Raw genomic sequence first — 22,707 nt, 5'->3', positions numbered from 1 at the left:
GGATCTATTTTGGAGAGCATGTCTCATTCTCAGTTCCCTCCAGGTGCAGCACGAACTACCCACCATTGACCAGTGAGGATGGAATTTGCAGGTTCAGAAATGGTTGCTTACTTGTTCAGAACTACAGGTGAAGAAGGTGAACTGTGAAATGCAGAGAAGTAAAGGAACTTACCTTTTACTAAAAACAAAAAATAAACGAGTTATTTTGAGATTCAGATTTCTGAATGTAATGCATACTCTAAAAAATGCAAGCACAGACGCATAAAAAACCTTTGTAAGCTACCCTTTGCTTACTAGTAACAATGTAGGTAATTTAGGCATATGTAAATCAGGCACCACCACAATGTGTAAACACCAACCACAGAATTAAGATTGGTAAACCTAAGTAGGGGAAGTTATAAACAATATGACAGACTACCACTGAAAAGCTTGTCTTCAGGAATTCGGATCATTAACTGAAAACAAATTCCAAGTTCAATTTTCCTGCAGGAAGAAATAACGATGGGAGTGTATTCGTTGGAAATGGGATCGAAGTGGGGGTTATGTAAAGACTATGTTAAAGAGACAAAAGACATTTTTAAAGGCACAAGCTTAATGTGAGGGATTTCCCACCACACCTGGTGCTTTATGTGCCTTTCTGAGCGCTGACTGGGTATTTCTATGAAGTTAACAAGCTGCACTGCCTCTCTCATTTGCAGCCCCACAGGTTTTGCTTTCAAATACCTGCAGGTGTATCCTCCTCCACTCGTTAAACTAATTAAAGAGGTTTTTTTCCTCTTCTGTAAGAGACCGGACTGTACGACCACGACCTCCACCTGCCTTACAGTAGGGACTCTAGGACCGCGGGGTCACCGCGTTTGAACTTTATGAGGGAGTCGAAGGCATCAAAGTTGTTCTCCATTTCCCTTAAGGGAGGAAGAAAGAAACGAAGAAAAGCCCCACTACTCTTCTGTAAACCGAATCAGGCAGGCCTCAAAGTACCGTCCCAGGAAAGCGCAGAGAAAGCGAAGGTTCAGGCTGCCCAAATGACGCTCCAGAAGCCAGATTCGGAAACTTTCGAGTCAGAGGCGGAACCCAGACTCAAGAGAGGTTGACCCCCAGGGCACAGGACAGCCTTGTCCTCGGCATGGCGGCTTTCTGGGCCTATTTCTCAAGGCTGTGTAAACTAGAGAATAGGTACCGATCTCTACTGCAACAAGAACGAGATGTAAACTAAAACACGCAGCGCAGAATTCCGGTAGACACACGCTGGAAAACTGCGCTAGAGTCAAACTACTCAGCTGGCCCAGAAGCCAAAGACTAAGATTCCCAGCATTCTACACACCCAGCTCTCCTAGTGTGTCTCCCCCTCCCAGTACACTGCATGCCGGGAACTGTAGTTTCTCATCACCCACCCCCACCCCATCTAAAAGCACTCCGGAGGATAGTTCAACCTCTCACGTGTTTTCTTTTCCTAGAGGCACTGCTAAACAGAAAGCTGAGAAAAGTCTCGCTGGAATCATTCCCAACGTTACTCCACGTGTAGACAAGAAAAACGTGAACGCGTTGCCATGGCTACTGTTTCTCCTGGTCACGGAGTAGACGCTCTCTAGGATCCGGAAGTAGTTCCTCTACGACCTCTCCAAAAGGAGGAATGAGTTCTGTGCTGACGTTCATTGGACGGTTTCCCTAGAGGCCAAAGCTTCCCAGGCAAAAGGGCGGTCCCGCGTGAGAGGGGCCCGCGGAGCCATTTCGTTGGAGAAAGAAGGTTATGGATGGCCAATCAGCAGAAGCCACGCTTCGGGCATCGGACACCGCACCTGGATAGCTCCGATTGGTGGCCTGCGGCCTCCCCCCCGAGTCCTCATTGGGTACAGTGGGTGCGTGGTGCGGCACCATTGGTGGGTTCATGTTTCCCGTCCCCCGCCCGTGAGAAGCAAGGGTGAAAAGCGGCTGGGCCTATTCGGGGGGTAGTGGGCGGACCGCGCGGCTGGAAGTGTGAGGATCTGAGCCTAAGGGTGGCGGGGGGCGGAGGTGCCTCCTGTGATCAAACGGACTTGAGACTTGCACCGGCCGCTCGCCATGAGGGCCCTGTGGGTGCTGGGGCTCTGCTGCGTACTGTTGACCTTCGGTGAGTGATCCCGGAGGAGGGGGCATCCCCGGACGCTCCCCCTTCTCAAGCGCGGCCTTTTCTCGAAGGTTCTGGGGGCGTTGAGCCTTGGGATGGAGGTTGGGGCGGTAACGGCCTGCGCTGGGCCGAGGGGATTCCATATCCTTTCCTTGAAAAAGACTCAGGGGATTTCGTTTACTCTGTACTTACTCTGGAAGGAAAATAAACAGTCATTTAAATCTGCAGATATCCTAGTATTCACGCCCGGAAGTCTCAGCACGACGGCGTGGGTCCTTTCTCGGGCTTTTGCTCTCCCGAGGGTTTGCAGGGCCCCCGACGCCGCGAAATCTTTGGCCAGCTGAGCTTGAGAACCCCCCGCCCCCGGTCTTCCGACTCCTCCCGAGCGCGCGTTCCCTTAGATGCCGCTCTAGGGAGCGCTGGGCTCAGGGTCGGAAGAAAGGCGGTGTCAGCGTGTTCGATTCACTTTCTGCTCGAGCTTACTGCTTCTTAACATCTCTTCCCCTTTTCAGGCTCCTGGGCCCAATTTCAGTTCACCTACCCAGAGATTGCCCCAATTCTATTTGTATTCTGACCTGTGGAATTGAACGCCTGAGTTTTGGCATGGTCAGAGGCCTAGCCTCGGCCAGCGCGCAACACGTGTGACTGTAGAAGGGGCCTGGTACCAAATCTGCTAAATGGTATTTATAAAGGATCCAAGGGCCGCCCTTTAGAAGTGGTATCTGCCTGCCTATTTCAGAAACTACTGGGAAACCTCAGTATCTGAACTTCAATAAGACATAGGCTGACTAGAGTTTACCAGTCGGTCCATTCTTCCGTCTCTCATGCTTACCAACTGAAATTTGCAACCCCTACTCCAACCGCGTTTGACCGAATTCCTTCTGGGAAATACAGGAAATAACGATGTTTGCGTTTCCCTGTGTTGAATCTCCCTTCAGGGTCAGTACGAGCTGACGATGAAGTAGATGTGGATGGTACAGTAGAAGACGATCTGGGTAAAAGTAGAGAAGGCTCAAGGACAGATGATGAAGTTGTACAGAGGTTTGTGTTCTTTTGAAACTATGTACTTGTGAACTTGCGAACACTGGCTTGTTTTGTATCTCTTCTCCAAAGGTCCAGAAGTGTGACACTCCGAATTTAAATACCTAAAAAATGGTCACAGAAAATGTTGAGCAGGGGCAGGGTGGGGGGAGCATACCTAAATATCTCCTAATTTGCCCCTAGGAATGAAATTACTTTTGAAAACTATTTGGATAACTGTATTACAGAATATTAGTACTGGAACCTTCAGACATTCAGTTGGTTTTACACTTAGTGTGTACACTTAGTACTTTTAAGCAGGAAAATTTCAGTTTGGCATCCTTTTAAAATTTGGTCTTTTAGGACTTAGTGACAAAATTTGCACACCCTTAGAGGCCAAAGCTTCCCAGGTAAAGGGATGATCCCAGAATGTGGAGAACATAAATGAGCGTGGCTTTGCTTTTTAGTAGAAGTAAGTTGTTTACTTTTCTGACAATTTTAAGAACTGAGTATTTCCAAAGTCATACTGAAGGTAACCTACTACTGTGGTAAAATAATAATGAAGTGGTAGATGAGTAATATTTTATAAAGGTTTCCATTTTACCCTTTTAACCCTTAAGGCAATTCTAAGAGCCTACTGTGCTCTCATCACAGATCCTGTATTTTTGGAGGGAAGTATGCAATGCAGTATTTCTCAAATTTATTTCCTCAGGGAGGAAGAAGCTATTCAGTTGGATGGATTAAATGCATCCCAAATAAGAGAACTCAGAGAGAAATCAGAAAAGTTTGCGTTCCAGGCTGAAGTTAACAGGATGATGAAACTTATCATCAACTCACTGTATAAAAATAAAGAGGTAAGCAACACATGATCAGATAATGATATTTTGTCTCTGTATGGTAGTATATTTGTTTACCTTTGTAGTAAAAGTTCTTACATAGTAATTCCAAGTAAGTAGTTAACAAAGTTTAAATATCTAGCATATATAAGATACCAGATAACCTGTTACGTGTTGAGGGGAAGAGGAAGAGGGAGATTGTTATTGTCTCTTTTTCCTTTCCCCTCCAAGTATGTTCATGGTCTGCTAATAGTTATGAGTCTTAAGGACAGTCACACAAACTAAGCCACACATGTTGCATAAAGATCACTAGTAGGGCAGTAGGGTGGTAATACTCTTACCAGTTGCTATAGTTCTTTGTGTAAGGAGCTGTACCTCCTTTTACCAAGACAGTAAACCCACCCCTGTACCATAAGTCTCAAACACTTTCTGAGAGTATAGAGGAGAAATAAAATGAGTTTGACATTGTGTATTTTGACACTAATCTAAGTGTATATTAAATCTGGCTTCCATTTAGATTTTCTTGAGAGAACTGATTTCAAATGCTTCTGATGCTTTAGATAAGATAAGGCTAATATCACTGACTGATGAAAATGCTCTTTCTGCAAATGAGGAACTAACTGTCAAAATTAAGGTAAGCTTATTTTCTTTTAAAGTAAAAATAATGCTTAGAGATAGGCAATCCATATCAGTCCAGATAGGCTAGGTTATGCTACAGTAACAGATAACCTCTAAGTCTCTGGGTCTTAAATCAGGTCACCAAAATACAGCATGTGGGCCAACCTGCTGCTTGTTTCTATAAATAAACATTGGAACACAGCCATGCCCTTTTGTATACTATCTGTGACTGCTTCTGTACTACACAGCAGAGCTGAGTAGCTGTGATGGAGACCATATGGCCCACAGAGTCTAAAATATTTACTGTCTGGCTCTTTTACAAAAAGAGGTTTGCAAACCCTTGGCTTAAATCATCAGTCGCAGGCTGCTGTGGCCTTTGCATCATCCTCACTGCAGGACCTATCGAGCAGCCGCCATCTGGAGTGTCGCTGGTTGCCATGGTGCAGAGGGAGCTGGGAGGGTCTCCCGGTGATTAAAGACTCCAGCTGGGAAGCCACGCTCCCGACTCCCATGTGCAAATCATTGGCCACAATTACTAAACCACGTGGCCTTCCCCAGTCATAAATGAAGTATATTCCTACTATGTTAGGCAGAGAGCCAGAAATATTTAGTGAAGAACATTGATCACCAGATTCCAAATACAGAAATCATTCAAGTTTTCTTCCAGGGAAGAAATAGGCAAAACAAAGTTCTGTTTCTCTTGAATTTTTCTTCAAAAATAACTTGAGGTCTTGCCTTTGCCCTTTGACGTTTAGACCAGTCTCTGCCTTTTTTTTTTAATTGAAATACAGTTTATATATAATATCACATTGGTTCATCAATTATATACATTATTAAGTGCTCGCCACTAGGCCTAGTTACCATCTGTCACCATAAAAAGATGTTAACAGTATTATGAACTATATATACTCTGTGCTATACTTCTATCCCTGTGACTGAATTCCATGATTTGAGGTTCGTACCTCTTTATTCCCTTCATCCATTTTACCCATCCCTACCTCCCACTGTGGTGACCAGTCGTCTGTTCTCTGTGTCTGAGTCTATTCTGTTTCTGTATTTTTCAGATTCCACGTGTAAGTGAAACTGTATGGTATTTCTCTTTGACTTACTTCACTTAGCATAATGCCTTCTAAGGTCTAGCCATAATATAACACACGGCAGGATTTCCTTCTTAGTACTTTCTGAAAGACACTGAGTTTAAGATTATTCTCTATAAAGCAAGATGCTTGTACTTAAGATGTGTGCTTTTTAAAAAGGCCATAAAATACTGTATGAAGGAAAAGAGTTTAGTTTTATGTATTGGAGTTGATGTGGCCCAGATCTGGTATTTTCTCAATATTAGCTCAGTACTTATTTGTCATTTTGTGAGTATTAAGCATAACTATCTTGTTCTTGTCTGGCTTTTTAGTGTGACAAGGAGAAGAACCTGCTACATGTCACAGACACTGGTGTAGGAATGACCCGGGAAGAGCTGGTTAAAAACCTTGGTACCATAGCCAAATCTGGAACAAGCGAGTTTTTAAACAAAATGACCGAGGCACAAGAGGATGGCCATTCAACTTCTGAACTGATTGGCCAGTTTGGTGTCGGTTTCTATTCGGCCTTCCTTGTAGCAGACAAGGTTATTGTCACGTCGAAACACAACAACGATACCCAGCACATCTGGGAATCTGACTCCAATGAATTTTCTGTAATTGCTGACCCAAGGGGGAGCACTCTAGGGCGGGGAACGACAATTACGTGAGTATTACTAATTCTTAATAAGAATTAATAGTCACAGCGAGGATCTTGACTCTCCAGTTTTGGCTTGTTCCGGGCCTTAATACGCTTACCTATAAAATGAGGAAATTGAACTGTTCTCACCCTTTGAAGAAATATTTTGAGGGCCTGTTAGGGCCAGACACACAAAGTTATGACTGCTGTACATGGGATACAGAATTGAGTCCTCACAGCAGCAGCTTGGTCCCTGTTTTCCAGGGGAGCAAGAATTAGAAAGGTAGTGTCAGGTCTGCAGTGCATCTTAGACAAAGGCATGGAGGCCAGCATTTTCACAGGATTAGAGGAATTCCTCTCATGGGTGGCAATTACTGATAAACTTCCTGATTAACTTTTTTTACGGTTTCCCAAAGCTGGTGTAGAGGATGATGGGACTGGATGAGGGGAGACTCCTTGGGTGACCATTGGAAATACTCGAGATCTGTGGTAGTAAACAGTAGGGAGCAGATACAGAACAGGTACAGATACAGGGCTTGAAGAAAGTTAATAAAGGTTTTAACAGTCCTTTGGGAGAAAATTTCTCATTTGAGGATAGTTACAAATCTGAATTGAATTGTCTCCTTGTGCTTATAGCACTGTGAAGTAGACAGGGCAGCTTTTTGCCCGTTTTTTTTTCCCTTCTTCAAATCATCATAGAGATTAAATTCTATTTCAGAGGCCAGTTTCCCAGTCCTGCCAAGTGAAAATGTGTCTGTAGCCTCAATTTTTTTTAAGTCAGTTTCAAATCTTCTCAACATTAAATATTTTAAAATACTCAAGTAGGAAAGAAGCATGTATCTATCATTGTGACTAGTTTTCTTCATCTCAGGCAGTAACATTTCCTGTCTTCATTGTCACAGATCTTCCTTTAATGAAGACTAATTAGATGACTGCATTTTACTAATTTCCTGTTCCCAGTTTACCTTTCCCTGCCTTTGTTATTAACATTCGCATCTACTGGTCTCCTTAGGAGTCATCGCTAATAGCTATACCCCAGTGCCTTCTCTGTTAGATGTTAGAGGGATGTAGGTAAATCACATCTCTTTAATTTCAAGGAGATAGAAAATTATGTCCCAAGGGTTGCTAATGTCTTAGGATGCTAAGAGACAGGTGAGGCCAGAGAGATGGAAGCTCCATGAGAGCAAACATTTTACTGACCATTTCATTCCCAGAGCCTAACTCTTGACTAGCAGATACTTGGATGAATGAATAAGGGAGATCAGGACAGTTTCATGCAGGTAGCGTGGATGGGTGACCAGTCAATGAAACGTTACAACAGGTTCTGCTTTTCCCTGAGCAAAATTGCCTTTTTCTTCAGGTTTTCCTATCCCACCATTCACTCAGTGGAATCTCATTGGAGTGCCCCTTACCTGCTAGGGTTTAGAGGTACAGTGGAGAGGAAAATTGCAGTCTGCTTTCATATGGCTCACTCTAGTAAAGAAGAACATGAAATAATTTCAGAGTGGCCGGATATCAGAAAGGAAGCTAAAGAACACTTCCTTTTCAGGTCGTTCTGAAATAGTGGTAAGTTAGATTGAGATATTCTAGGCAGGAAGCACAGCATGTTGGAAGTTCCAGAAGCAAGAGGCCCATTTGAGGAACTGAAAGTCTAGAAAGGAAAAAGGCAAGGAAGCAATAGGGGTCACGATCCTGCCCTTTATATATGATAAGCTTCATCTTAAATATGACAATAAAATAGAAAACTTTAATTCAGTTTCCTACCTACTCCTTCTATTCCCACCCCTAAATTAGCCACTGTGGTACCCTTTTGAGAGATTTTGTGAGAATTAAAGGAAATCATGAAGTTAGCATCCAGTATATGCTTACTGATAGAATTGTTTCTGTTCTTTCTATTATGAGGGAGGTCTTCTACATTTTTCCTAAAGCTAATCTCCACTTCTGATCTGTTGTCATTCTAATCCTACCTCCTCAGAGACTAAGTATAAATTAATTTCTACCCCATCTTTTTTTTTTTTTTTTTTTTTTTACATGGTGAACAAGTTCTTACATAGTGAATAAGTTCTTACATGGTGAACAGTGCAAGGGCAGTCAGCACAGAAACTTCCGGTTTTGATCACGCATCATGAACTATAAACAATCAAGTCAGATATGATTATTCGTTTGATTTTTATACTTGATTTATATGTGAATCCCACATTTCTCCCTTATTATTATTTTTTTAATAAAATGCTGAAGTGGTAGGTAGATGCAAGATAAAGGTAGAAAACATAATTTAGTGCTGTAAGAGGGCAAATGTAGATGATCTACCCTATCTTTTAAACCAGCCTTGCCCATACACCTCCCTCTTTCTCATCAAAGTACAAACATGTTCCAGTCTTTTAGGAGGAAGAAGGAAAGGCAGGTATTGCCAAGTGCCCTTCTACTGTCAGGCATGCATTCTCTCTGTCTCCCCTTCTACAGCTGAACTTTTAAAAGTATGTTTGTCTCTGCTACTGCTTTAATCATGCCTCAGCCCACTGTTTTATTATTTGAGCACCACCTTTCCATTGACATAAGTCACCAGTAACCCTTGCTGCAAAATCAAATGGATTCAGGTTTTAAGTTGGCAATGCTCCCAGTAATAGATTCTCCGTTTTCTTAGTTTCTCTCGTGTTTTCTAGAGAATTTGCTCTCTACTGCATAGTCCTCTACTACATACTGTACAGTCCGCTCGGTACCTGGCTTCCTTGACCTGCATATTTTACCTGTTGCCTTTGCCGGTTTGTTTCTTCAATGTACATATTATCTGTTCTTTCAGAGTTAAGTCTCTGCCCTTTGTCATTATCCTTATGCAGTCTTTCCACTGTATAGATACAGGTTCCAGCTTTCTCAGGGTTCTCAAATCTTTAGAATAGTCTAGATCAGGAGTCAGCAGATTTTTTCTCAGAAGGCCAATATAGTGATACTTTAAGCTTGTAGACTGAGATCTATATCACATGTCACACCTCTGCTGTTCTAGCTTAGAAGCATGACAGACAATATATGATAAGGTTGTGTCCTGATAAAATTTCTTGTGGGTGCTAGCCATAGCCTGCTGATTGTGGTCTACATCTCTCCCTCCTGGGCTCTGCTCATATTTCTAATTGCCTTTGGTTACCTCTGAGTAAGATGTAACCATCAACTTCAACTTGCATCCAAACCACTCTTCCCCCCAACCCCACATTGCCAGACTGTATGCTCTGAGACCAGACTTGGTTGCCACTGTGATGACAAGCTATGTCAGCATGTGCTGTCTGCCTGTTGGCAGGTGCCACTAAACTGTAAAACTTCTTTGAGTCAGGAAGGACATGGCTACAAGGTTCCCCATATTTATCAGGAGCGTAAACATCAAGACGGGCTGTCCACTGTATGTGAGATTATGCTGTGACTGATTTTATTTTTAGTGGGTGGAAGAGGGGTTTGCAGAAGGGACAGTCAGGAAGAGGAGGAAGTGAGGCTGTGATATTCAATACTGGAGTTAATCTACACTAGTGCTGTCAAGCAGAATTCTGCAGTGGAGATGTTCTACCAGCATTCTCCGAGTGGCAGCCACTAGCCACATTTGACCACTGAGTATTTAGGATATGGCATTGGACTGAAGAACTGACTTTACACTTGAATATCACCTATGACTGGTTACTACTGTTTGGAAAGGGCAAATATAAACAATTCAGATGAATTTTCTAGCTCTTTTAAGGAACATGTTTTTATTAGAGGTTAGCCATCTAAAGTAATGATTTGTAGAGTAACTGTTAGAGTACATGTAATACCACTTTGTTCTGGAATGTGTCAGTGCTTTCTTTTTTTTAATTTTCTTTCTTAAAATCTTTTTCTTATTTCGGTATCATTAATCCACAATTACATGAGCAACATTATGGTTACTAGACTCCCCCCATCATCAAGTCCCCCCCACATACCCCATTACAGTCACTGTCCATCTGCGTAGTAAGATGCTACAGAATCACTACTTGTCTTCTCTGTGTTGTCAGTGCTTTCTTACCTTGAGCTGTCTTAAGATTTTATTTCTTCAAATGAAAAAACCCAACATATTCAGAAGGTTGGGAGCATTTTCATCTTCTACTTGGAGCTAAGGATGTTTGACTTGATGGAACAAGGGGAAGATTTCTCCCTTTACCATACCCGTATTTGGTGTATATTTAGCTCACAAACCCTTATTGGTGATGAGAGTTCTTAAACAGGAATAATGGGGTTCATCTTGGAATACACAGAACTGCTGGCTTGTCATGAAGGTATTACGACAAATTTATCATCAGATCTTCTAAACCATAAACCATGGATGTCTTTCTATAAATGTCTTATTTTTCTTGCAGCCTCGTCTTAAAAGAAGAAGCATCTGATTACCTTGAACTGGATACAATTAAAAATCTCGTCAAAAAATATTCACAGTTCATTAACTTCCCTATTTATGTATGGAGCAGCAAGGTAAATCTGTATTGCTAAAATGTGTGTATATTACCTTGGCGCATATTTAAATATTCAGCACTTACAGAATGAGGTTAAATGTGATTCTTCCAGTTCAGGATACTCTCAGGTGTGCTCACAGAACCCCTGGTGGGTTTTTTTGTTTGGTTTGGTTTTAGCTGTAATTTCTTTCATACTGTATAGATGACATCGGAGTGAAACAAACTAATTTACCCATAATTTACTTTCTACCCCAACAGACTGAAACTGTTGAGGAACCCATGGAAGAAGAAGCAGCAGCAAAAGAAGAAAAAGAAGAATCTGATGATGAAGCTGCAGTAGAAGAAGAAGAAGAGGACAAGAAACCGAAAACTAAAAAAGTAAGTCGTTTTCATCTCCCTACTTAAGTAAGATACTGTTCAGGATTGTTAGAGAGGAAACACAAAACCCAGGTGTGCACAGAGCGATGGGAGGTAAGCCTCAGTTCTCAGGGCTTTTTTCTCTAAGAGATACACGTTCACAGGACCAACTCTTAGAAACGAGTGTGTGTGTGTGTGTGTGTGTGTGTGTGTGTGTGTGTGTGTGTGTGTGTGTGTGTGTGTGTGTGTGTGTGTGTGTGTGTGTGTGTGTGTGTGTGTGTGTGTGCGCGCGTGCGCTCAGTGTGTGTGTGTGTGTGTGTGCTCAGTGTGTGTGTGTGTGTGTGTGCTCAGTGTGTGTGTGTGTGTGTGTGCTCAGTGTGTGTGTGTGTGTGCTCAGTGTGTGTGCTCAGTGTGTGTGTGTGTGTGTGTGTGTGTGTGTGTGTGTGTGTGCGTGCGCTCAGTGTGTGTGTGTGTGTGTGTGCTCAGTGTGTGTGTGTGTGTGTGTGCTCAGTGTGTGTGTGTGTGTGTGTGCTCAGTGTGTGTGTGTGTGTGTGCTCAGTGTGTGTGTGTGTGTGCTCAGTGTGTGTGCTCAGTGTGTGTGTGTGTGTGTGTGTGTGTGTGTGTGTGTGTGTGTGTGTCCCCTCTAGAAAGTTTTAGGTAGCAAACAAGTCATTTTTACGAAGAATTTTCTCGCCTCTGTATACCACCCCGAACTGGTAGCTTATATTTTGAATTTAAAAATTGTAAGTTTTCCTGCATCTTTTGTCGTGATGGTGTTTACTATAAAATTAATTTTTGGCCAGCTCAGGTAGCAGAGCAGGTACAAGTGGTGTTGGGTTTTGAGGGGTGTTATTAAGATGTTGAATTTCTGTCAGATTATGAAATAGGAGAATAATAACTTTGTTAACTTCCAAATATTTTCAAGAAATAACATTTTAGCTAGTTAAAAGTTACAGTGGGGGGGAACCTTAAATGGCTTTTAATCAATTACAATGATAGATAATTACATTGAGAGAAGTACCTTTTTTTTTTTTTTAAGTTTTGATCCAGTAGGTAGGAACCATATGAGATGAGGGGTATTCTTTGGTGCTTCCCATATTTTGAAATGTCCTAAAGCTGTGGTTGCCACTAATATAACTGTTAGTGAGTGCAGGAGATGCTAATCAAATATTGTAACTTTAGGTTGAAAAAACTGTCTGGGACTGGGAACTTATGAATGATATCAAACCGATATGGCAGAGGCCGTCAAAAGAAGTAGATGATGATGAATACAAAGCTTTCTACAAATCATTTTCAAAGGTAAATATTTCAGAATGTGACAGACATTACTCAGTCAAAAATGTGTTTGAAAACAATTTTGTAGCTATTTCAACACAACTGGTTTCCTTTCTAATCTTATATGTTTTATGTTTTACATTTAAAAAATTTACTCTGAGAAGGCGTCTGGAGGCTCCACCAGATTGCCACGGGGTCTGTGTTACAAAACAGATTTAACAGTCTGCATAGGTAGATGTTTGATTTTTCGCCACAGAATCCATAAGACATAAAATCTTATATTGAGTGGCTTTTAACATAATCTTTAAAGAGTTGGTTAACACCATCAAACATTTATTGTAAGGTATATGCTTAGGAATAATTTCTAAATCCTTGTTTCCTTACCTACTCTGATCCCTTAAGAATTCAAAGCTAGCATTAAGATTGGTTCTAGTTAATGTTTCCCCAAACAGCATTTTGTACAAAATAGAGTGTTTTAATTGACTTAGCACAGCTAGATAAAACTTAATATTCTATAATTTTGTCCTTTACTCTTTATTCCATCTGTTGATTTGTTACTTAACTAACCTTCTTTGTTCTCCTCCTGTTAACATCCAAACATCCTTTAAGCTTTAGCTCTTAAGTTTTCCTTGTTTCTGCCCCTACTTTTATCCCATAAACTCTTATTTAAAGTCCTAGTGTGTGTAAAATGTACTTTCTTCTAGGGCTGTTGTATTAGAAATGTGAGTCAAATACGTGATTTTAGATATTTTAGAAGCTACAGTTTTTAAAAGTTGAAACAGAATATAAAGATTTCACCTAATTCAACAAACCCAAAATAGTATTATTTCAACATGTAGTTAATATAAAAAATTAATAATGAGATGTATTACCTTTCTTTTTTATACTGCTGTCTTCAAAGTATGGTTGTGTATTTAATACTTAAGAGCACATCTCAATTCAAAGTAGCCACATTTCAAGTGCCCAGTAACCACATGTCAGTACAGTAATAGATGTGCATATCCAGGGAATTTCTGTCTCTATACTTAATTGATATTCACTGCTATATTCCATGGAAGAAATCTGTAAGTATTTTTTTGTGGTTGACCAGTACACTCATGGAGTGTCATGTATTTGTCATTTGATAAGATGGGTGGTTTTCCTGTCTTATTCTCTCACGCTGTGGGACCTAGATTCATCCATCTTTCCCCAAGTAGAGCAGGTAGAATAATGATATGACAGTCACCATCAAGACATCCAGTTCTATCCCGTTGCAGTCTTAGTCATTTCTTCTTCCCTCCATTGCCTGCCTCTTTTTTTTTCTTCTTCTTTTGGTAAAGGAACTACTAAATCCCAAATAGAATGTGTATAATCACATCACAAATTGCCCAGCCTTTGCACTACCTTTTTCCTGTGCCTTGGAATGACCAGGTACTAACTTTCCATAGGAAAGTGATGACCCCATGGCGTATATCCACTTCACTGCTGAAGGCGAGGTTACCTTCAAATCAATTCTATTTGTGCCCACATCTGCTCCACGTGGTCTGTTTGACGAATATGGATCTAAGAAGAGTGATTACATTAAGGTGGGTTTTAAGTTGTATGAACTAAGTTTAAAATTTGAAAGTATAATTTCCAGAAAGTGACTTTTTTTTTGGTCTCTGCTTAGCTTTATGTGCGCCGAGTATTCATCACAGATGACTTCCATGATATGATGCCCAAGTACCTTAATTTTGTCAAGGGTGTTGTAAGTATCTGAAGATTGGGGGAAAATGGGAGTCGGGAAGTGAGTTTTTGTTGTTTTGTTTTCTTTCCAGTGTTTTTATTGCTCACTGAACTTCCTTTTACCATCTGAAGGTAGATTCAGATGATCTCCCCTTGAATGTTTCCCGGGAGACTCTTCAGCAACATAAACTGCTTAAGGTGAGTATTTTGGGGAATAGACCGCTGCTTTGCTCTTTGTTGGGCTTCAGAAGTCAGGCTGCATTCATGGAGTCACCAGATTTTTAGACAAGTACTTGGCTCTTCAGATGAAGAATTTAACTTTACTCTGGAATTATCCAATCCTAGTACCTGATGGCTTTCCCTCCAGGAATTTATAATAACAATTTTCAACAGAAAAGTTAAAAGAATTGCACAGTGACACCCACATAAAACTCACTGCATGGTCTAAAGCTGGAATATAGACATTTAAGCAATCTTGCAGCTATTCCATTGACAGCTTAGTTCCTGCTCAGTCTGACGTAGGTGTCCTCACCATTCCATGCCCATAGATAAATGGCGACTATGCCCTGTCCTTGTACCTTGCACCACTGTTCCCCTGCTCTGCCTTGTTGCAGGTTCTCAAAAGAAGGAAGTGAAGTTCTCAAATCAATTATTATTTAATTTTCTTTAGGTGATTAGAAAGAAGCTTGTCCGTAAAACTCTGGACATGATCAAGAAGATTGCTGATGAGAAATACAATGATACTTTCTGGAAAGAATTTGGTACCAACATCAAGCTTGGTGTCATTGAAGACCATTCAAATCGAACACGTCTTGCCAAACTTCTTAGATTCCAGTCTTCCCATCATCCAAGTGACATTACCAGTCTAGACCAGTATGTGGAAAGAATGAAGGAGAAACAAGACAAAATCTATTTCATGGCTGGGTCTAACAGGAAAGAGGTGAGCTGAACATGGCAGGGATCCTGTCTGTGGTTGGGGATTTACATTACAGCCAACTAGAGAAAAAGAGGAAAATTTAATTGTAATTGTGAACTGGAGTTACTAACTGGCTTTACTAGCCTGGTCACTGATGGTAAAGTCGCTTATATTACCTGCACCTATAAAATAGGGTTGTCAGTACTCTGTAAACATAGCTACTAGAATGAACTTACATACCAAAGTCAGTCTTGGAAAACTCTTAATTTCCTTAATTTTATAGGCTGAATCTTCTCCATTTGTTGAGCGACTTCTGAAAAAGGGCTATGAAGTGATCTACCTCACAGAACCTGTGGATGAATACTGCATTCAGGCTCTTCCTGAGTTTGATGGGAAAAGGTTCCAGAATGTTGCCAAAGAAGGAGTGAAGTTTGATGAAAGTGAGAAAACTAAAGAGACTCGTGAAGCAGTTGAGAAAGAATTTGAGCCTCTGCTCAATTGGATGAAAGACAAAGCTCTCAAGGACAAGGTATTTTCCTGGAAAGTAGAAATTGTGAAAATTTAAGCTTTTTTTTTTTTTTTTTTTTTTAATTTTTCCACCATCTTTGTAACCCTTAAAAGTTATACAGAATAACATTTGATATTGTGGTTAAATGGGAGGATGAGCTTAAGATATATGAACTACAAAGAAAAGGATAATAGTGGTTATTCTCTATGTGGGTACTTTTTTGGTCTATGTAACAGTTTTCTACAGTTTATACTGCTTTTGTAGTAACTTCAATTTTTACATGTTATGTTTTATGTGTTTTTAAAAGTTAGTGTTAAAGTATTTGACTGAAAATTTCAGATTATTAAATGACAGTTCCCTGAGAAATGAGAGGTAATTTTATGACCTGCCTCTGTGTGTGTGATCATAAGTGGTGACTCTTCGAGAAGTTGAAATGCAGTTACTGAATGACCTTAAGTGTTGATATTTATATGTATTTTAACTTCCGGTTTCTTATCAGATTGAAAAGGCTGTGGTATCTCAGCGCCTGACAGAGTCTCCGTGTGCCCTTGTGGCCAGCCAGTACGGATGGTCTGGTAACATGGAGAGAATCATGAAAGCTCAAGCATACCAAACGGGCAAGGACATCTCTACAAAGTAAGTGTCCTTGGGAAGGTCCCTCTCCACCAAGGTATTAGCTCTTGTCCAGTCTGGCTCACGAAGATAATGCCAGCTTCTGTTTAAAGAACTGAGGTTTTAAGTGCCCGCCACTATCTACTATATATTAGGTAGAGAAGTTTAGAAAGCGATTACTTGTACATGAGATGGATAAAGAAAAGGTCTTGGATTCATGATTTATTTTATATAGTATTTTATATATAATATATATAAAAGGAAATTTTCTTACTGTTACACATCTTGTCTTAAGTCCTAAGTACTTTTTAACCACCACCACTATCTGTCAAATACTATGCCCCACAAAATAAAGGATAAAGGGTCCCACAAGTTAACAATTATTTGAAGTCAAGGACCAAGTACACTAGTTCTTCAATATCCTTTGTTTTCAAAAAGTATACATTTCAAGTTTACTGTTTAATTCATAGAAAGGGCCTATGAAAATGACTTCTTCCCTGCCTTCTTTTCTTTTTTCATCAGAAATACCTTATTTGTTACCTAATCACTTTTTTCCCCAAGGCCTAACTTAAGGATTCTTCTTAAAGTATAATCTCCATTGTCACAATACCAAAACTCCATTTAAAAAATACATATGCATACACATATATTTGTATTTCATAATGAGCGTGACTCACCAATGTACGTCTGTACGGTAAAATTCTGTCCTGCATGTCTTATCCCCTGACTATATTAAAAATTTCAGGTAGAACACAGGTTTCTGCTTATATCCCACTGCAACAGTACAGTAGCTATTTAATAAATATCCACCTATTTCAATTGTTTATTAACAAGAAGTTACCTTCTGTTCAACAAAGGTTTGAGCACCTGCTGTGTCTACTACACTGGTGGTCTAAGTAGACATTGCTGCCATCTTTGTGACATTCAGACTAGTCAGGGTGACAAAGCATAATCGCTAAGCCCTTGAATATATCACGGGTACGCCAAGATAGGGAGAGGCGTGGTTTCTGTACTCAGCATGCAGCTGTAGGAGGGAAACAGTCACAGCCGACAGTGGAAAGAGATGATGAAGGTATGTTCAGAATGCATTGGAAACTGAGCTCCCACAAAAGAAGCAATTAATTTTTCTTGGGCTGTATTAGTGAAGGCAACACGAAGAGCTGCACCCAGAGGCCGCCTAGGTACCTCAGAACTCTGGGGGAGACAGCTGCAGTTAAAGTAGTGAGAATAAATTAAGGGGGGATGAATAAGACATTAAATCAGTTCAACTCAAGAGTGTGTGAGGCACTTGGGACTCATTAGTAAATAAAATAGTTTTTTTACTGCATTTTCATCTAACCATGCCCATCCCCCTTGAAAAGGGAAGACATGATGTAACAATAAAAGTACACTGTGGCTCTTCTGAGAGTTCTCTGTAATTATGAAAGTTGTTAATAAGAGAACCGTATGGACCCTAAAACTTAATATTTGTTAACACATTTTTGTCCTTCAACAGTTACTATGCTAGCCAGAAGAAAACATTTGAAATTAATCCCAGACATCCACTCATCAGAGACATGCTTCGACGAGTTAAGGTGAGTAATATTGTAGCCATATGCCTTCGTCTTTTAATTTGAGTATTTTGTGTCTTTTAATAATGATCAAGTGTGACTTCTTCCATTTCAGGAAGATGAAGATGACAAAACAGTTTCAGATCTTGCTGTGGTTTTGTTTGAAACAGCAACCCTGCGGTCAGGGTACCTGTTACCAGACACTAAAGCATATGGTGATAGAATAGAAAGAATGCTTCGCCTCAGCTTAAACATTGACCTCGATGCAAAGGTTTGAAATAATTTATTAAATGTTTGAATTCCCAGTGTTGTGCACTGTGCTAGATTAATGGGAAATTCCCCTTTTGTATCTTTGTTGTCTGTCTCCCTTTGGTAGCTTGACTATTAACCCTAATTAGAGGATTCCCTCTACCATTCTGCATAAGCAGGAGTAAAGTTCATTATGGCCTCACACAGTTAAGTGAGCAAAGTGAAAACATCCGAGATAATAGATCCATTAATGGGCTTGTAAATGTTGCCCTCAGGTGGAAGAAGAACCTGAGGAAGAACCTGAAGAAACGACAGAGGACACCACAGAGGACACAGAGGCCGAGCAAGATGAAGAAGAAGAAACGGACGTAGGGACAGATGAAGAAGAGCAAGAAACAGCAAAAGTAGGGGACTTCCCATTTTTAATTTCTAGTTCTTCCAAAGTTACACAGACTTTTAGGTCTGGCCAAGTAAGCACTGTATAACGTACAGGCATCAGACTTACAGAAATCTATCAAAAAATAGGCATCTAATCAAATTTAAAAGCTTGGAGCAAGTCACTTTAAGAAAAGTATATGCTTTTATCTTCCCACTTTCTTTATTCCTTTATTTTAGCCATCCATTTTTGAGATGATTTTTAAAGGTTTTTCCTTAACCTTCAGTGCTTCTGTATTCTTTGCCACTTGTTTCTGCCTTCCTATATAGCATCAGTAGACTGAATTAAATTTTTTATTGTGTTCAGGAGCTGTTGACCTTGTTGGGTTTAAATTATTTTGAAGATTCACAGGGTGAAGTTCTAACCTACAGCTGAAATAATGGAAATAGGCTGGGTCCATTTCAGACGCAACCTTCTGTGAGCTAAAGTGGGTTTTTTTTGCTAGTTTTTAATGCCTTCTGATTTTTCTGTTTCCACAGAAATCTACAGCTGAAAAAGATGAATTGTAAATTATACTCTCACCATTTGGATCCTGTGTGGAGAGGGAATGTGAAATTTAAGTCATTTCATTTGGGAGAGACTTGTTTTGGATGCTTCCCCCAAGTCCTCTTCTACCCTGCACTGTCAAATGTTGGGATTGTGGGTCACAGGAAGAAGGTGGGTTTTTTTAGTTGAATTTTTTTTAACATTCCTCATGAATGTAAATTTGTACTATTTAACTGACTATTCTTGGTGTAAAATCTTGTCATGTGTATAAAAATAAAAAAGATCCCAAGTATTCAGTGTCTTCCTTGTCTTTTTATAATGCATTTTAAGAACTACCTATATTTAGTTGATTTTTTCTTTTAATTATGTATCTTGGATTTTTTAAATCATCTATAGAGAGATAATCGTTGCTACAGAAGAGTTCCAAATAGATGCTCCCTCTTCCAGGAGGTGGACTTAATCATCCTTTCCTTTTTGAATGTAGCCTCCTGGACCTTATGACTGTTCGCTAAAGAATCAAGTGTGGAAGGGGGAAAATAGTACCTTTTATAGCAGAGAAACCTAGCAGACACTACCTTTACTGAGTGATCAGTACTGATACCCCCAGGAAGGCCTGTACCACTGGTGTGATGAGAAGGCTACTTCACCTCTGGTATCTTCCAAAAATAGCCTAACAAGAAAAAGATCAGGAAAACCTAAAATAGTTGAACACTAGTCTCAAAAAAAAAGTTTCAATGTCAAAACCAAGGACAGAAATAGTCACAAAGTAGAGGAGACTAAGGAAACGTGGCAATGTAAATGCAGTGTGGTACCCTGGATTAAAACTGGTGAAGCCCAAATTACATCTGGAGTATAGTTCTTTAGCTTTGACGTATGTAGTTACTTAGATGATGTCATCTCATGGAAATGAAGAGAGGTGTATGAGAGCTCCTATTCCTATCTTTGCAGTTTCCCTGTAAATCTAAACTTAACTCCAAGATACATTACGTTTTAAGTCACCCATAATCCTATCACAGAGATAACTATAGATGATGAGTGAAGATCCTCATTGAGCTATCATTTATTTTGAAATGTATCCTTATTTACAGAACAGTTTCTCTAATTACAGTAGTCATTTTGCCATCCAAAATTGTAGTCGTTTCTTTTTTCCACTGGTTAGGGAAAGAAAATAATACTCAGTCATACATTCAAAGACGTGTTAGAAAATTTTGCGGAAATGAACTTTATGTACTATGTTAAGGACTAAACAATCTTCCTGATAATCTAGGACCCCATTCTGGGCTCTCACATTTCTGTTCATTATATGCTTCCTGCGCCTACACTTTAGATTACCAACTACCCTACTTGAATGTATCTTTAAAAACTGTCCCACATCTTTCCCTTGTAAGAAAAAAATGGGAGCTCCATCATAGAGAAACATGTTATAAATTAAGGTATGGCTTCCTTTCATAATACCATGTCATATTGACTGTTATGTTTTGAATTTTTTGGCCACTGTAAATTACCATTTTTAATAAAGATTGTTACAGAAATTAAAGCCACTGGGTTCTGTTAAATTAGTGACATCTGAAACTTTGCTCTTCAGAATCTTTCACTTAACAAATTCTAAATTTCCACTGTTGCCATCCAGAAGCATGAAAAGCATAATACTCCCTCAGCTTTTGGTACAAACAAGCAACCATGTCATAAATGCCTTTGCACAGTAACTGCTTAACTGACCTAATTTGATTACCAGACAGGTTGTGACTCGTCTTAGACGTTTTTTTCCTCACAGCTATATCAAGGAATAATACAGAACTACTTCCAGTTTTGGCTTGTATCTGTCAGATTCTGTTCTCCAGGAAGCACTAAGATGCAGTTCAGTATTCAGGATGTTTACTGAGGATGGCCCTTGGATCAGCCTCTGTGGCAGGAAAGGACATGGGACTGAGCAGAGGAAGTTGAGCTGTAATGCAGGTCCAAAGACAGCCAGCGTCAGTCAGCCCATGGGGAACTGAGCTAAAACACAGTCCCTTAGTGTGCTGGGTGGCAGGTGTGGCTTTCCACAAAGCCACTCTAGCTGAGGCAATCAGTCCTTGCAGGAGCTGACAAAGGAAGGCTGCTCTGTGATGAATACTGAGCGCCTTTCCTTGGAGAATCTGTATTATGCCTGCCACTGTTTCTTATAAGGGGGAGGTCACCTTCAAAAAAACTATATAACTTGGGGAAAGTTACATAGAATCAGCACTTAATGGCATGATGTTTTTATTTTCAGTAACTTTTTTATAGCTATACAATTAACTTTTCACCTTCATGAAGCCATAGGAGGGTTATCCCATAGCAGTCAGGCTCAAATCACAACTGCTTTCTTACAAGCTGAAACCAGTCACTCTGTACCTGTAAAAGGAAGCTGGGGTCGGGGTGGGGGTTAAAGTATGGCCCACTGCATCTATCCATGGCATGAGGGGCCTCCCCTCATGTGCAAGGGGCAGGTACTTTGCACATGCAAAAGGTGAGCAATGTCCTCAGCCCTATATTCTGGAAAGTGATGAAGGAGGCTTCTCACTTGCCTACAATCAAAGCTCACCAATTTGGTGTTCATAATCTAAACTTAGTGAAGAACTAAATTTGAAAATGTTAGTTGACAATGAGAAAAACTTCACCTAGCAAATTCAATTACTGAAGCTAGTTTGGAGTCTTAAAATGATTCTATTGTTGATTTATACTAAATCCAAGTATCCTTCCTGAAACCTTTGACAGAAAGAGCTTTGTATATAAGACTGGAAATAAGCCATTTCATTTAGTTGCTTTATACTGTTAAACTGAAAAGCATATTTACTATGGAGAGTTTGTATATAAGACTGGTTTGTATATAAGACTGGTTGTATATATAACTGTAAGAATGCAGAATTCTGAAAAACTTTAAGAAAAATAGCCCTGAATAAAAAGCAGCTCTATAAATTACTTACATTGTATATTTATAGACTCAGGAAAGGGCTAAAATGTTTGTTAGTTCCCTAGGGCTGCCATAATAAAGTGCCACTAAGTAAGTGACTTAAAAAACAGAAATTTATTCTCTCACAGTTCTGGAGGCCAGAAGTCAAATCCAGCTGTCAGCAGGGCCATGCCCGGATATTCTGGGTAGAATCCTTGCCTCCTCCTAGCCCTCTGGTGGGTGGCCCTCAATCCTTGGTATTCCCTAGCTTGTAGCTGGATCACTCCAGTCTTTGCTTCTGTTGTCACATGGTGTTCTCTTTAATAAAGACACAAATCGCACTGGATTAGGGCCTACCCTAATCATCTCATCTTAACTTGATTATGTCTGCAAAGGCCCTATTTCCAAATAAGGTCACATTTGCAGGTATTTCAACATCTTTTTGGGGGGAGCACAATTCAACCCATAACAATGCTCATTCTTAAATTCATTAAAAAATTAAATGCCTAACATGGTTTCTGAAACGGGGGGATAAAGAACTTAATGACAGTCAAGTCACAATTGTTATAATTAGGTACACAATTCCAAAAGAATTTCAAACTTTAAATATTACAACTTAATTCATTTTAGTACAAGTAGTATTTTCCAGTACTAAGATATTGATCACACCATAAACTGTCAATGTCACTTTGATTATAGTTAATTTGTAAGTCCCATTTGCCATTATAGTTACATTTATTCAGAGAAATAAACCAGAATTATAGGGGCAGGAGACATCACAAATATTCTTATATGATATTCAAGACAACTATCAAACCACATTCAAGAAGCTGGCAATACAAGTTTTGGCAGTTTTCTAGGAACATTAGTCAAACTAATTAAATTTCAATGCCTCAGTTGACTAGGGCACCTCCGCTTGCAGTTAGAAGTGTATTAGGTGTTTAAAGAAAAATAGCCCTGA

The 22,707-nt window shown here is 40.0% G+C and overlaps 1 protein-coding gene across 1 annotated transcript; it reads left to right on the top strand.

Moving 5' to 3' along the window:
- Positions 1-1,950: 1,950 nt before the first annotated feature.
- Positions 1,951-19,124, top strand: HSP90B1 (heat shock protein 90 beta family member 1). Its single transcript, XM_036891235.2, has 18 exons — positions 1,951-2,110; positions 3,046-3,148; positions 3,840-3,981; positions 4,481-4,597; positions 5,990-6,321; positions 10,647-10,758; positions 10,998-11,117; positions 12,279-12,395; positions 13,799-13,936; positions 14,020-14,097; positions 14,208-14,273; positions 14,746-15,015; positions 15,275-15,520; positions 15,999-16,135; positions 17,607-17,685; positions 17,777-17,932; positions 18,186-18,314; positions 18,826-19,124. The coding sequence occupies exons 1-18, from the start codon at positions 2,062-2,064 to the stop codon at positions 18,853-18,855; spliced, it is 2,421 nt and encodes an 806-aa protein (XP_036747130.2). The 5' UTR covers positions 1,951-2,061; the 3' UTR covers positions 18,856-19,124.
- Positions 19,125-22,707: the final 3,583 nt, after the last annotated feature.

This window comes from Manis pentadactyla, chromosome 10, assembly GCF_030020395.1.
Source record: "Manis pentadactyla isolate mManPen7 chromosome 10, mManPen7.hap1, whole genome shotgun sequence".
Lineage (NCBI taxonomy): Eukaryota > Metazoa > Chordata > Mammalia > Pholidota > Manidae > Manis > Manis pentadactyla.
The sequence above is the reverse complement of the archived record's forward strand: the minus strand, read 5'-3'. Positions and strand labels throughout refer to the sequence as shown.